Source organism: Oncorhynchus keta, chromosome 1 (assembly GCF_023373465.1).
Source record: "Oncorhynchus keta strain PuntledgeMale-10-30-2019 chromosome 1, Oket_V2, whole genome shotgun sequence".
Taxonomy (NCBI): Eukaryota; Metazoa; Chordata; class Actinopteri; order Salmoniformes; family Salmonidae; genus Oncorhynchus; species Oncorhynchus keta.
In genome coordinates, this window is record NC_068421.1 from 7,074,350 (window position 1) to 7,085,532 (window position 11,183).

At 49.3% G+C, this 11,183-nt stretch overlaps 1 protein-coding gene across 2 annotated transcripts in view; it reads left to right on the forward strand.

Moving 5' to 3' along the window:
* The window catches only part of LOC118381128 (protein Atg16l2), a 68,827-nt gene extending 63,183 nt beyond the window's left edge, over window positions 1-5,644 (forward strand). For both annotated transcript variants that reach the window (XM_052475050.1, XM_052475078.1), the window contains one exon: window positions 5,505-5,644. In XM_052475050.1, the coding sequence (XP_052331010.1) occupies window positions 5,505-5,610 (106 nt within the window). In that variant the 3' untranslated portion in view covers window positions 5,611-5,644. The remainder of the gene's footprint in view (window positions 1-5,504) is intronic.
* Window positions 5,645-11,183: the final 5,539 nt, after the last annotated feature.

The following is an 11,183-nucleotide window of genomic DNA, read 5'->3' on the forward strand; positions in this document are numbered from 1 at the left end:
TAATATTTGTGTGTCAGTAGTAATTAGTGAATAATATTTGTGTGTGAGTAGTATTAGTGAATAATATTTGTGTGTGAGTAGTATTAGTGAATAATATTTGTGTGTGAGTAGTATTAGTGAATAATATTTGTGTGTCAGTAGTATTAGTGAATAATATTTGTGTGTGAGTAGTATTAGTGAATAATATTTGTGTGTGAGTAGTATTAGTGAATAATATTTGTGTGTCAGTAGTAATTAGTGAATAATATTTGTGTGTGAGTAGTATTAGTGAATAATATTTGTGTGTCAGTAGTAATTAGTGAATAATATTTGTGTGTGAGTAGTATTAGTGAATAATATTTGTGTGTCAGTAGTATTAGTGAATAATATTTGTGTGTCAGTAGTAATTAGTGAATAATATTTGTGTGTGAGTAGTATTAGTGAATAATATTTGTGTGTGAGTAGTATTAGTGAATAATATTTGTGTGTGAGTAGTATTAGTGAATAATATTAGAGAATAATATTTGTGTGTGAGTAGTATTAGTGAATAATATTTGTGTGTGAGTAGTATTAGTGAATAATATTAGAGAATAATATTTGTGTGTGAGTAGTATTAGTGAGAGCGTACTGGATGAGGAATTTCTAGATGTATGACAGAAGACAAAACATCTCACAACAACTAGACTTGTTGGTTTTTAGAAGAGAGACGTTAATTAATTTACATTCCTTCTGTGTGACCAGACTGACTGACTGTTGACTCGACATGCCGTTCGGAAGTTCAAAGGAAGTGGAATAGAGGGTTGTGGTGAGCATGTCTTCAGCTTCCGCTCCTCTCTAGTTCTTAATTGATGAATTACTAGTTGGTAAGGAACACCTCTCACCTGGTTGTCTAGGTCTTAATTGATGAATTAAGGTCACTAGTTGGTAAGGAACTCCCCTCACCTGGTTGTCTTGGTCTTAATTGATGAATTAAGGTCACTAGTTGGTAAGGAACTCCCCTTACCTGGTTGTCTAGGTCTTAATTGAAAGAAAAAACCAGCAGACACTAGACACTTCATGGATTGAGGTTGACACACCTGGGCTACATGTTCCTCTCTGTGTGATGTTGGATCTGAGAGATATATAAAGAGAGAGAGAGGGAGAGAGACAGAGAGAGAGGGAGGGAGAGAGAGAGAGAGAGACAGACAGAGAGAGAGAGACAGAGAGAGAGAGAGAGAGACAGAGAGAGAGAGAGAGAGAGAGAGAGAGAGAGAGAGAGAGAGAGAGAGAGAGAGAGAGAGAGAGAGAGAGAGAGAGAGAGAGAGAGAGAGAGAGAGACACAGAGAGAGAGCAAGACAGAATGAGAATGAGAGAGACAGACAGGGAGGGAGAGAGAGAGAGAGAGAGGGAGGGAGGGGGGGGAGGGAGAGAGGGGAGGGAGAGAGAGGGAGGGAGAGAGGGAGACAGAGAGAGAGAGACAGACAGAGAGAGACAGAGAGAGAGAGACAGCGAGAGAGACAGAGAGAGAGAGACAGCGAGAGACACAGAGAGAGAGAGAGAGAGCGAGCAAGACAGAATGAGAATGAGAGAGACTCTTTAACATCATCCTTAGCTCTGGCTGAGTGTTTTTGTTCTGATGCCTGCTGATATACTAACCGGTTTCCTCTGAATGCATTTTTACTGTTGCCATGACAGCAGATGGACGGGACTAGAATACTTTTGTGGTGTGATGTTGTTAAGGGCCGTGCAGGAGTCAGGATATGGTACTGTAGTGATACAGTGTAGTGGCCAGATATCAGCCCAGGATTGCATTGATATGTCGGCCTTCAACTAACTAAGTGTTCCTTATCTATCTATATATCTATCTATTATCTCTCTCTCTCTTCACTCTTCTATATCTCTCTCTCTCTCTTCACTCTTCTTTCCCTCTCCTCTCTCTCTCTCTCTCTCTCTCACTCTTCTCCCTCTCTCCTATCTATCCTTCTATCTCTCTATCTCTCTTCACTCTTCTTCTCTTTCCCTCTCCTTCTATCTCTCTCTCTCCTATCTATCCTTCTATCTCTCCTATCTCTCTTCACTCTTCTCCCTCTCTCCTATCTATCCTTCTTCTCTCCTCTCCTTCTATCTCTCTCTTTCCCTCTCCTTCTCTCTCCTCTCTCTCTCTTCTCTTCTCTCTCTCCCTCTCCTTCTCTCTTCACTCTCTTCTCCCTCTCTCCTATCTATCCTTCTATCTCTCCTCTCTCTCTCTTCACTCTTCTATCTCTCTTTCCCTCTCTCTATCTCTTCACTCTTCTCTCTCTCTTTCACTCTTCTCCCTCTCTCTATCTATCCTTCTTCCCTCTTCTATCTCTCTTTCCCTCTCCTTCTATCTCCTCTCTCTCTCTCTCTCTCTCTCTCTCTCTCTCTCTTCACTCTTCTCCCTCTCTCCTATCTATCCTTCTATCTCTCCTCTCTCTCTTCACTCTTCTATCTCTCTTTCCCTCTCCTTCTATCTCTCCTCTCTCTCTCTCTCTTCACTCTTCTCCCTCTCTCCTATCTATCCTTCTATCTCTCCTCTCTCTCTTCACTCTTCTATCTCTCTTTCCCTCTCCTTCTATCTCTCCTCTCTCTCTTCACTCTTCTCCCTCTCTCCTATCTATCCTTCTATCTCTCCTCTCTCTCTCTCTCTCTTCACTCTTCTCCCTCTCTCTCCTATCTATCCTTCTATCTCTCTTCACTCTTCTCCCTCTCTCTCTCCTATCTCTCCTTCTATCTCTCTCTCTCTTCACTCTTCTATCTCTCTTTCCCTCTCCTATCTCTCTCTCTCTTCACTCTTCTCCCTCTCTCTCCTATCTATCCTTCTCTCTCTTTCCCTCTCCTTCTATTTCTCTTCACTCTTCTCCCTCTCTCTCCTCTCTCTCTCTCTCTTCACTCTTCTATCTCTCTTTCCCTCTCCTTCTATCTCTCCTCTCTCTCTCTCTCTCTCTCTCTCTCTCTCTCTCTCTCTCTCTCTCTCTCTCTCTCTCTCTCTCTCTCTCTCTTTACTCTTCTCCCTCTCTCCTATCTATCCTTCTATCTCTTCTCTCTCTCTCTCTCTCTCTCTCTCGCTTCACTCTTCTATCTCTCTTTCACTCTTCTCCCTCTCTCCTATCTATCCTTCTATCTCTCTTTCCCTCTCCTTCTATCTCTCTTCACTCTTCTCCCTCTCTCTCCTATCTATCCTTCTATCTCTCCTTCTATCTCTCTCTCTCTTCACTCTTCGATCTCTCTTTCCCTCTCCTATCTCTCTCTCTCTCTTCACTCTTCTCCCTCTCTATCCTTCTATCTCTCTTTCCCTCTCCTTCTATCTCTCTTCACTCTTCTCCCTCTCTCTCCTATCTCTTTTTCTATCTCTCCTTCTATCTCTCTCTCTCTTCACTCTTCTATATCTCTCTCTCTCCTATCTCCTCTCTCTCAATTAAATTTCAATTTTATGTCTACTTTGCCAAAGCAATTGAAATCGATAATAAACAATAAAAAATGAACAGTAAACACTCACAGAAGTTCCAAAAGAATTATTATGTCATATTATGTATATTTACAGTGTTGTATTGATGTGCAAATAGTTAAAGTACAAAAGGGAAAATAAATAAACATAAATATGGGTTGTATTTACAATGGTGTTTGTTCTTCACTGGTTGCCCTTTTCTTGTGGCAACAGGTCACAAATCTTGCTACTGTGGAATTTCACCCAGTAGATATGGGAGTTTATCAAAATTGGATTTGTTTTCGAATTCTTTGTGGATCTGTGTGATCTGGGGGAAATATGTCTCTCTAATATGGTCATACATTGGGCAGGAGGTTAGGAAGTGCAGCTCAGTTTCCACATAGCCTGTCTTCTCTTGAGAGTCATGTCTGCCTACGGCAGCCTTTCTCAATAGCAAGGCTATGCTCACTGAGTCTGTACATAGTCAAAGCTTTCCTTAAGTTTGGGTCAGTCACAGTGGTCAGGTATTCTGCTACTGTGTACTCTCTGTTTAGGGCCAAATAGCATTCTAGTTTGCTCTGTTTTTGGTTAATTCTTTCCAATGTGTCAAGTAATTATATTTTTGATTTCTCATGATTTGATTGGGTCTAATTGTGCTTCTGTCCTGGGGCTCTGTGGGGTGTGTTTGTGTTTGTGAACAGAGCACCAGGACCAGCTTGCTTAGGGGACTCTTCTCCAGGTTCATCTCTCTGTAGGTGATGGCTTTGTTATGGAAGGTTTGGGAAGCGCTTCCTTTTAGGTGGTTATAGAATTTAACGTCTCTTTTCTGGATTTTGATCATTAGCGGGTATCGGCCTAATTCTGCACTGCATGCATTATTTGGTGTTTTATGTTGTACACGGAGGATATTTTTGCAGAATTCGGCATTCAGAGTCTCAATTTGGTGTTTGGGTGAGGCCGGGTGCTGCAGACTGTTCTAGTGTCCTCGCCAATTCGGTGACGTATATGTTGAAGCGGGTGGGGCTTAAGCTGCATCCCTGTCTCACCCCACGGCCCTGTGGAAAGAAATTTTGAGTGTTTTTTTTTTGTTGTTGCCAATTTTAACAACACACTTGTTGTTTGTTTACATTGATTTTATAATGTTGTTTGTTTTTCCCCCAACACCACTTTCCATCCATTTGTGAAGCAGACCCAAATGCCAAATTGAGTCAAAGGCTTTTTTGAAATCAACAATGCATGAGAACACTTTGCCTTTGTTTGTTTTTTTACTGTGTGTCAATTAGGGTGAGCAGGGTGAATACGTGGTCTGTCGTACGATAATTTGTTAAAAAGCCAATTTGACATTTGCTCAGTACATTGTTTTGACTGAGGAAATGTATGAGTCTGCTGTTAATGATAATGCAGAGGATTTTCCCAAGGATGCTGTTGACGCATACCCCACGGTATTTATTGAGGTCAAATTTGTCTCCACTTTTGTGGATTGGGGTGATCAGTCCTTGGTTCCTAATATTGGGGGAAGACGCCAGAGCTAAGGATGATGTTAAAGAATCTCTCTCTCTCTCTCGCTCTCTCTCTCTCTCGCTCTCTCGCTCTCTGTCTCTCTCTGTCTCTCTCTGTCTCTCTGTTGCTCTCTCTCTCTCTCTCTCTCTCTCTCTCTCTCTCTCTCTCTCTGTCTCTCTGTCTCTCTGTTGCTCTCTCTCTCTCTCTCCCTCTCTCTCTCTCTCTCTCTCTCTCTCTCTCTCCCCTCTCTCTCTCTCTCTCTGTCCTTCTCTCTCTCTCTCTCTGTCCCTCTCTCTCTCTCTCTCTGTCCTCTCTCTCTCTCTCTCTCTCTGTCCTCTCTCTCTCTCTCTCTCTCTCTCCTCTCTCTCTCTCTCTCTCTCTCCTCTCTCTCTCTCTCTCTCTCTCTCTCCTCTCTCTCTCTCTCTCTCTCTCTCTCTCTCTCTCTCTCTCTCTCTCTCTTCTCTCTCTCTCTCTCTCTCTCTCTCTCTCTCTCTCTCTCTCTCTCTCTCTCTCTCTCTCTCTCTCTCTCTCTCTCTCTCTCTCCTCTCTCTCTCTCTCTCTCTCTCTCTCTCTCTCTCTCTCTCTCTCTCTCTCTCTCTAGTCCTGATGGGAGCTACCTGGCAGCAGGATCAGCAGATGGGGCCGTTTACATCTGGAACGTCAACTCTGGCAACCTGGAGACACGACTACCGGACATGCACAGGTAGGACGACTGGACTGGACTAGACTAGACTGCACTAGACACTGGACTGGACTAGACTTTCCTGGACGGTTCCCAGTCTGTCCGTCTGCCTGTCTGTCCTCTGAACCCCACCCAGCCTCTGAGGACCTTAGCTTTTAGCAGCTATCGTCAGCCCTGATGGGCTCCGGCCAACACGGCGTCAATTAGTGTTGATGGTACTTCCTCTTTGTGTTGTAGACGCTATTAGTGGACTAGAGAATGTTACAGGCTATTAGATAGTGTTTACATTAGCAGGAGGGGAGAGTAGGGTTATGGCAGCAGGAGGGGAAAGTAGGGTTATGGCGGCAGGAGGGGAGAGTAGGGTTATGGCAGCAGGAGGGGAGAGTAGGGTTATGGCAGCAGGAGGGGAGAGTAGGGTTATGGCGGCAGGAGGGGAGAGTAGGGTTATGGCAGCAGGAGGGGAGAGTAGGGTTATGGCAGCAGGAGGGGAGAGTAGGGTTATGGCAGCAGGAGGGGAGAGTAGGGTTATGGCAGCAGGAGGGGAGAGTAGGGTTATGGCAGCAGGAGGGGAGAGTAGGGTTATGGCAGCAGTAGGGGAGAGTAGGGTTATGGCAGCAGGAGGGGAGAGTAGGGTTATGGCAGCAGGAGGGGTGAGTAGGGTTATGGCAGCAGGAGGGGAGAGTAGGGTTATGGCAGCAGGAGGGGAGAGTAGGGTTATGGCAGCAGGAGGGGAGAGTAGGGTTATGGCAGCAGGAGGGGTGAGTAGGGTTATGGCAGCAGGAGGGGAGAGTAGGGTTATGGCAGCAGGAGGGGAGAGTAGGGTTATGGCAGCAGGAGGGGAGAGTAGGGTTATGGCAGCAGGAGGGGAGAGTAGGGTTATGGCAGCAGGAGGGGAGAGTAGGGTTATGGCAGCAGGAGGGGAGAGTAGGGTTATGGCAGCAGGAGGGGAGAGTAGGGTTATGGCAGCAGGAGGGGAGAGTAGGGTTATGGCAGCAGGAGGGGAGAGTAGGGTTATGGCAGCAGGAGGGGAGAGTAGGGTTATGGCAGCAGGAGGGGAGAGTAGGGTTATGGCAGCAGGAGGGGAGAGTAGGGTTATGGCAGCAGGAGGGGAGAGTAGGGTTATGGCAGCAGGAGGGGAGAGTAGGGTTATGGCAGCAGGAGGGGAGAGTAGGGTTATGGCAGCAGGAGGGGAGAGTAGGGTTATGGCAGCAGGAGGGAGAGTAGGGTTAGGGCAGCAGGAGGGGAGAGTAGGGTTATGGCAGCAGGAGGGGAGAGTAGGGTTATGGCAGCAGGAGGGGAGAGTAGGGTTATGGCAGCAGGAGGGGAGAGTAGGGTTATGGCAGCAGGAGGGGAGAGTAGGGTTATGGCAGCAGGAGGGGAGAGTAGGGTTATGGCAGCAGGAGGGGAGAGTAGGGTTATGGCAGCAGGAGGGGAGAGTAGGGTTATGGCAGCAGGAGGGGTGAGTAGGGTTATGGCAGCAGGAGGGGCAGAGTAGGGTTATGGCAGCAGGAGGGGAGAGTAGGGTTATGGCAGCAGGAGGGGAGAGTAGGGTTATGGCAGCAGGAGGGGAGAGTAGGGTTATGGCAGCAGGAGGGGAGAGTAGGGTTATGGCAGCAGGAGGGGAGAGTAGGGTTATGGCAGCAGGGGGGGTGAGTAGGGTTATGGCAGCAGGAGGGGAGAGTAGGGTTATGGCAGCAGGAGGGGAGAGTAGGGTTATGGCAGCAGGAGGGGAGAGTAGGGTTATGGCAGCAGGAGGGTTATGAGTAGGGTTATGGCAGCAGGAGGGGAGAGTAGGGTTATGGCAGCAGGAGGGAGAGGGTTATGGCAGCAGGGGGTAGGGGTTATGGCAGCAGGAGGGGAGAGTAGGGTTATGGCAGCAGGAGGGGAGAGTAGGGTTATGGCAGCAGGAGGGAGAGTAGGGTTATGGCAGCAGGAGGGGAGAGTAGGGTTATGGCAGCAGGAGGGGAGAGTAGGGTTATGGCAGCAGGAGGGGAGAGTAGGGTTATGGCAGCAGGAGGGGAGAGTAGGGTTATGGCAGCAGGAGGGGTGAGTAGGGTTATGATGCAGCAGGAGGGAGAGTAGGGTTATGGCAGCAGGAGGGGAGAGTAGGGTTATGGCAGCAGGAGGGGAGAGTAGGGTTATGGCAGCAGGAGGGGAGAGTAGGGTTATGGCAGCAGGAGGGGAGAGTAGGGTTATGGCAGCAGGAGGGGAGAGTAGGGTTATGGCAGCAGGAGGGGAGAGTAGGGTTATGGCAGCAGGAGGGGAGAGTAGGGTTATGGCAGCAGGAGGGGAGAGTAGGGTTATGGCAGCAGGAGGGAGAGTAGGGTTATGGCAGCAGGAGGGGAGAGTAGGGTTATGGCAGCAGGAGGGGAGAGTAGGGTTATGGCAGCAGGAGGGGAGAGTAGGGTTATGGCAGCAGGAGGGGAGAGAGTAGGGTTATGGCAGCAGGAGGGGAGAGTAGGGTTATGGCAGCAGGAGGGGAGAGTAGGGTTATGGCAGCAGGAGGGGAGAGTAGGGTTATGGCAGCAGGAGGGGAGAGTAGGGTTATGGCAGCAGGAGGGGAGAGTAGGTAGGTTATGGCAGCAGGAGGGGAGAGTAGGGTTATGGCAGCAGGAGGGAGAGTAGGGTTATGGCAGCAGGAGGGGAGAGTAGGGTTATGGCAGCAGGAGGGGAGAGTAGGGTTATGGCAGCAGGAGGGGAGAGTAGGGTTATGGCAGCAGGAGGGGAGAGTAGGGTTATGGCAGCAGGAGGGGAGAGTAGGGTTATGGCAGCAGGAGGGGAGAGTAGGGTTATGGCAGCAGGAGGGGAGAGTAGGGTTATGGCAGCAGGAGGGGAGAGTAGGGTTATGGCAGCAGGAGGGGAGAGTAGGGTTATGGCAGCAGGAGGGGAGAGTAGGGTTATGGCAGCAGGAGGGGAGAGTAGGGTTATGGCAGCAGGAGGGGAGAGTAGGGTTATGGCAGCAGGAGGGGAGAGTAGGGTTATGGCAGCAGGAGGGGAGAGTAGGGTTATGGCAGCAGGAGGGGAGAGTAGGGTTATGGCAGCAGGAGGGAGAGAGCAGCAGTAGGGTTATGGCAGCAGGAGGGGAGAGTAGGGTTATGGCAGCAGGAGGGGAGAGTAGGGTTATGGCAGCAGGAGGGGAGAGTAGGGTTATGGCAGCAGGAGGGGAGAGTAGGGTTATGGCAGCAGGAGGGAGAGTAGGGTTATGGCAGCAGGAGGGGAGAGTAGGGTTATGGCAGCAGGAGGGGAGAGTAGGGTTATGGCAGCAGGAGGGGAGAGTAGGGTTATGGCAGCAGGAGGGGAGAGTAGGGTTATGGCAGCAGGAGGGGAGAGTAGGGTTATGGCAGCAGGAGGGAGAGTAGGGTTATGGCAGCAGGAGGGGGGAGAGTAGGGTTATGGCAGCAGGAGGGGAGAGTAGGGTTATGGCAGCAGGAGGGAGAGTAGGGTTATGGCAGCAGGAGGGAGAGTAGGGTTATGGCAGCAGGCAGGGGGGGAGAGTAGGGTTATGGCAGCAGGAGGGAGAGTAGGGTTATGGCAGCAGGAGGGGAGAGTAGGGTTATGGCAGCAGGAGGGGAGAGTAGGGTTATGGCAGCAGGAGGGGAGAGTAGGGTTATGGCAGCAGGAGGGGAGAGTAGGGTTATGGCAGCAGGAGGGGAGAGTAGGGTTATGGCAGCAGGAGGGGAGAGTAGGGTTATGGCAGCAGGAGGGGAGAGTAGGGTTATGGCAGCAGGAGGGGAGAGTAGGGTTATGGCAGCAGGAGGGGAGAGTAGGGTTATGGCAGCAGGAGGGGAGAGTAGGGTTATGGCAGCAGGAGGGGAGAGTAGGGTTATGGCAGCAGGAGGGGAGAGTAGGGTTATGGCAGCAGGAGGGGAGAGTAGGGTTATGGCAGCAGGAGGGGAGAGTAGGGTTATGGCAGCAGGAGGGGAGAGTAGGGTTATGGCAGCAGGAGGGGAGAGTAGGGTTATGGCAGCAGGAGGGGAGAGTAGGGTTATGGCAGCAGGAGGGGAGAGTAGGGTTATGGCAGCAGGAGGGGAGAGTAGGGTTATGGCAGCAGGAGGGGAGAGTAGGGTTATGGCAGCAGGAGGGGAGAGTAGGGTTATGGCAGCAGGAGGGGAGAGTAGGGTTATGGCAGCAGGAGGGGAGAGTAGGGTTATGGCAGCAGGAGGGAGAGTAGGGTTATGGCAGCAGGAGGGGTGAGTAGGGTTATGGCAGCAGGAGGGGAGAGTAGGGTTATGGCAGCAGGAGGGGAGAGTAGGGTTATGGCAGCAGGAGGGGAGAGTAGGGTTATGGCAGCAGGAGGGGAGTAGGGTTATGGCAGCAGGAGGGGAGAGTAGGGTTATGGCAGCAGGAGGGGAGAGTAGGGTTATGGCAGCAGGAGGGTTATGGCAGCAGGAGGGGAGAGTAGGGTGGCAGCAGGAGGGGAGAGTAGGGTTATGGCAGCAGGAGGGAGAGTAGGGTTATGGCAGCAGGAGGGGAGAGTAGGGTTATGGCAGCAGGAGGGGAGAGTAGGGTTATGGCAGCAGGAGGGTTATGGCAGCAGGAGGGGAGTAGGGTTATGGCAGCAGGAGGGGAGAGTAGGGTTATGGCAGCAGGAGGGGAGAGTAGGGTTATGGCAGCAGGAGGGGAGAGTAGGGTTATGGCAGCAGGAGGGAGAGTAGGGTTATGGCAGCAGGAGGGGAGAGTAGGGTTATGGCAGCAGGAGGGGAGAGTAGGGTTATGGCAGCAGGAGGGGAGAGAGTAGGGTTATGGCGGCAGGAGGGAGAGTAGGGTTATGGCAGCAGGAGGGGAGAGTAGGGTTATGGCAGCAGGAGGGGAGATGGGTTATGGCAGCAGGAGGGAGAGTAGTTATCAGCAGGAGGGGACTGGTACCCCGGTTATATAGACAAGTTATCAGTACTGGTACCCAGTGTATATATAGACAAGTTATCATTACTCAGTACTGGTACCCAGTGTATATATGGCAGCAGGAGTTATCATTACTCAGCAGGTAGGGGAGTGTATATATAGACAGGAGTTATCATTACTCAGTACTGGTACCCGTGTATATATAGACAGGAGGGGAGAGTCAGTACTGGTACCCAGTGTATATATAGACAAGTTGTCAGTACTGGTACCCAGTGTATATATAGACAAGTTATCAGTACTGGTACCCCGTCTATATAGAGACAAGTTATCATTACTCAGTACTGGTAACCAGTGTATATATAGACAAGTTATCATTACTCAGTACTGGTACCCCGTGTATATATAGACAAGTTATCAGTACTGGTACCCAGTGTATATATAGACAAGTTATCAGTACTGGTACCCAGTGTGTATATAGACAAGTTATCATTACTCAGTACTGGTAACCAGTGTATATATAGACAAGTTATCAGTACTGGTACCCCGTGTATATATAGACAAGTTATCAGTACTGGTACCCAGTGTATATATAGACAAGTTATCAGTACTGGTACCCCGTGTATATATAGACAAGTTATCAGTACTGGTACCCAGTGTATATATAGACAAGTTATCAGTACTGGTACCCCGTGTATATATAGACAAGTTATCAGTACTGGTACCCAGTGTATATATAGACAAGTTATCAGTACTGGT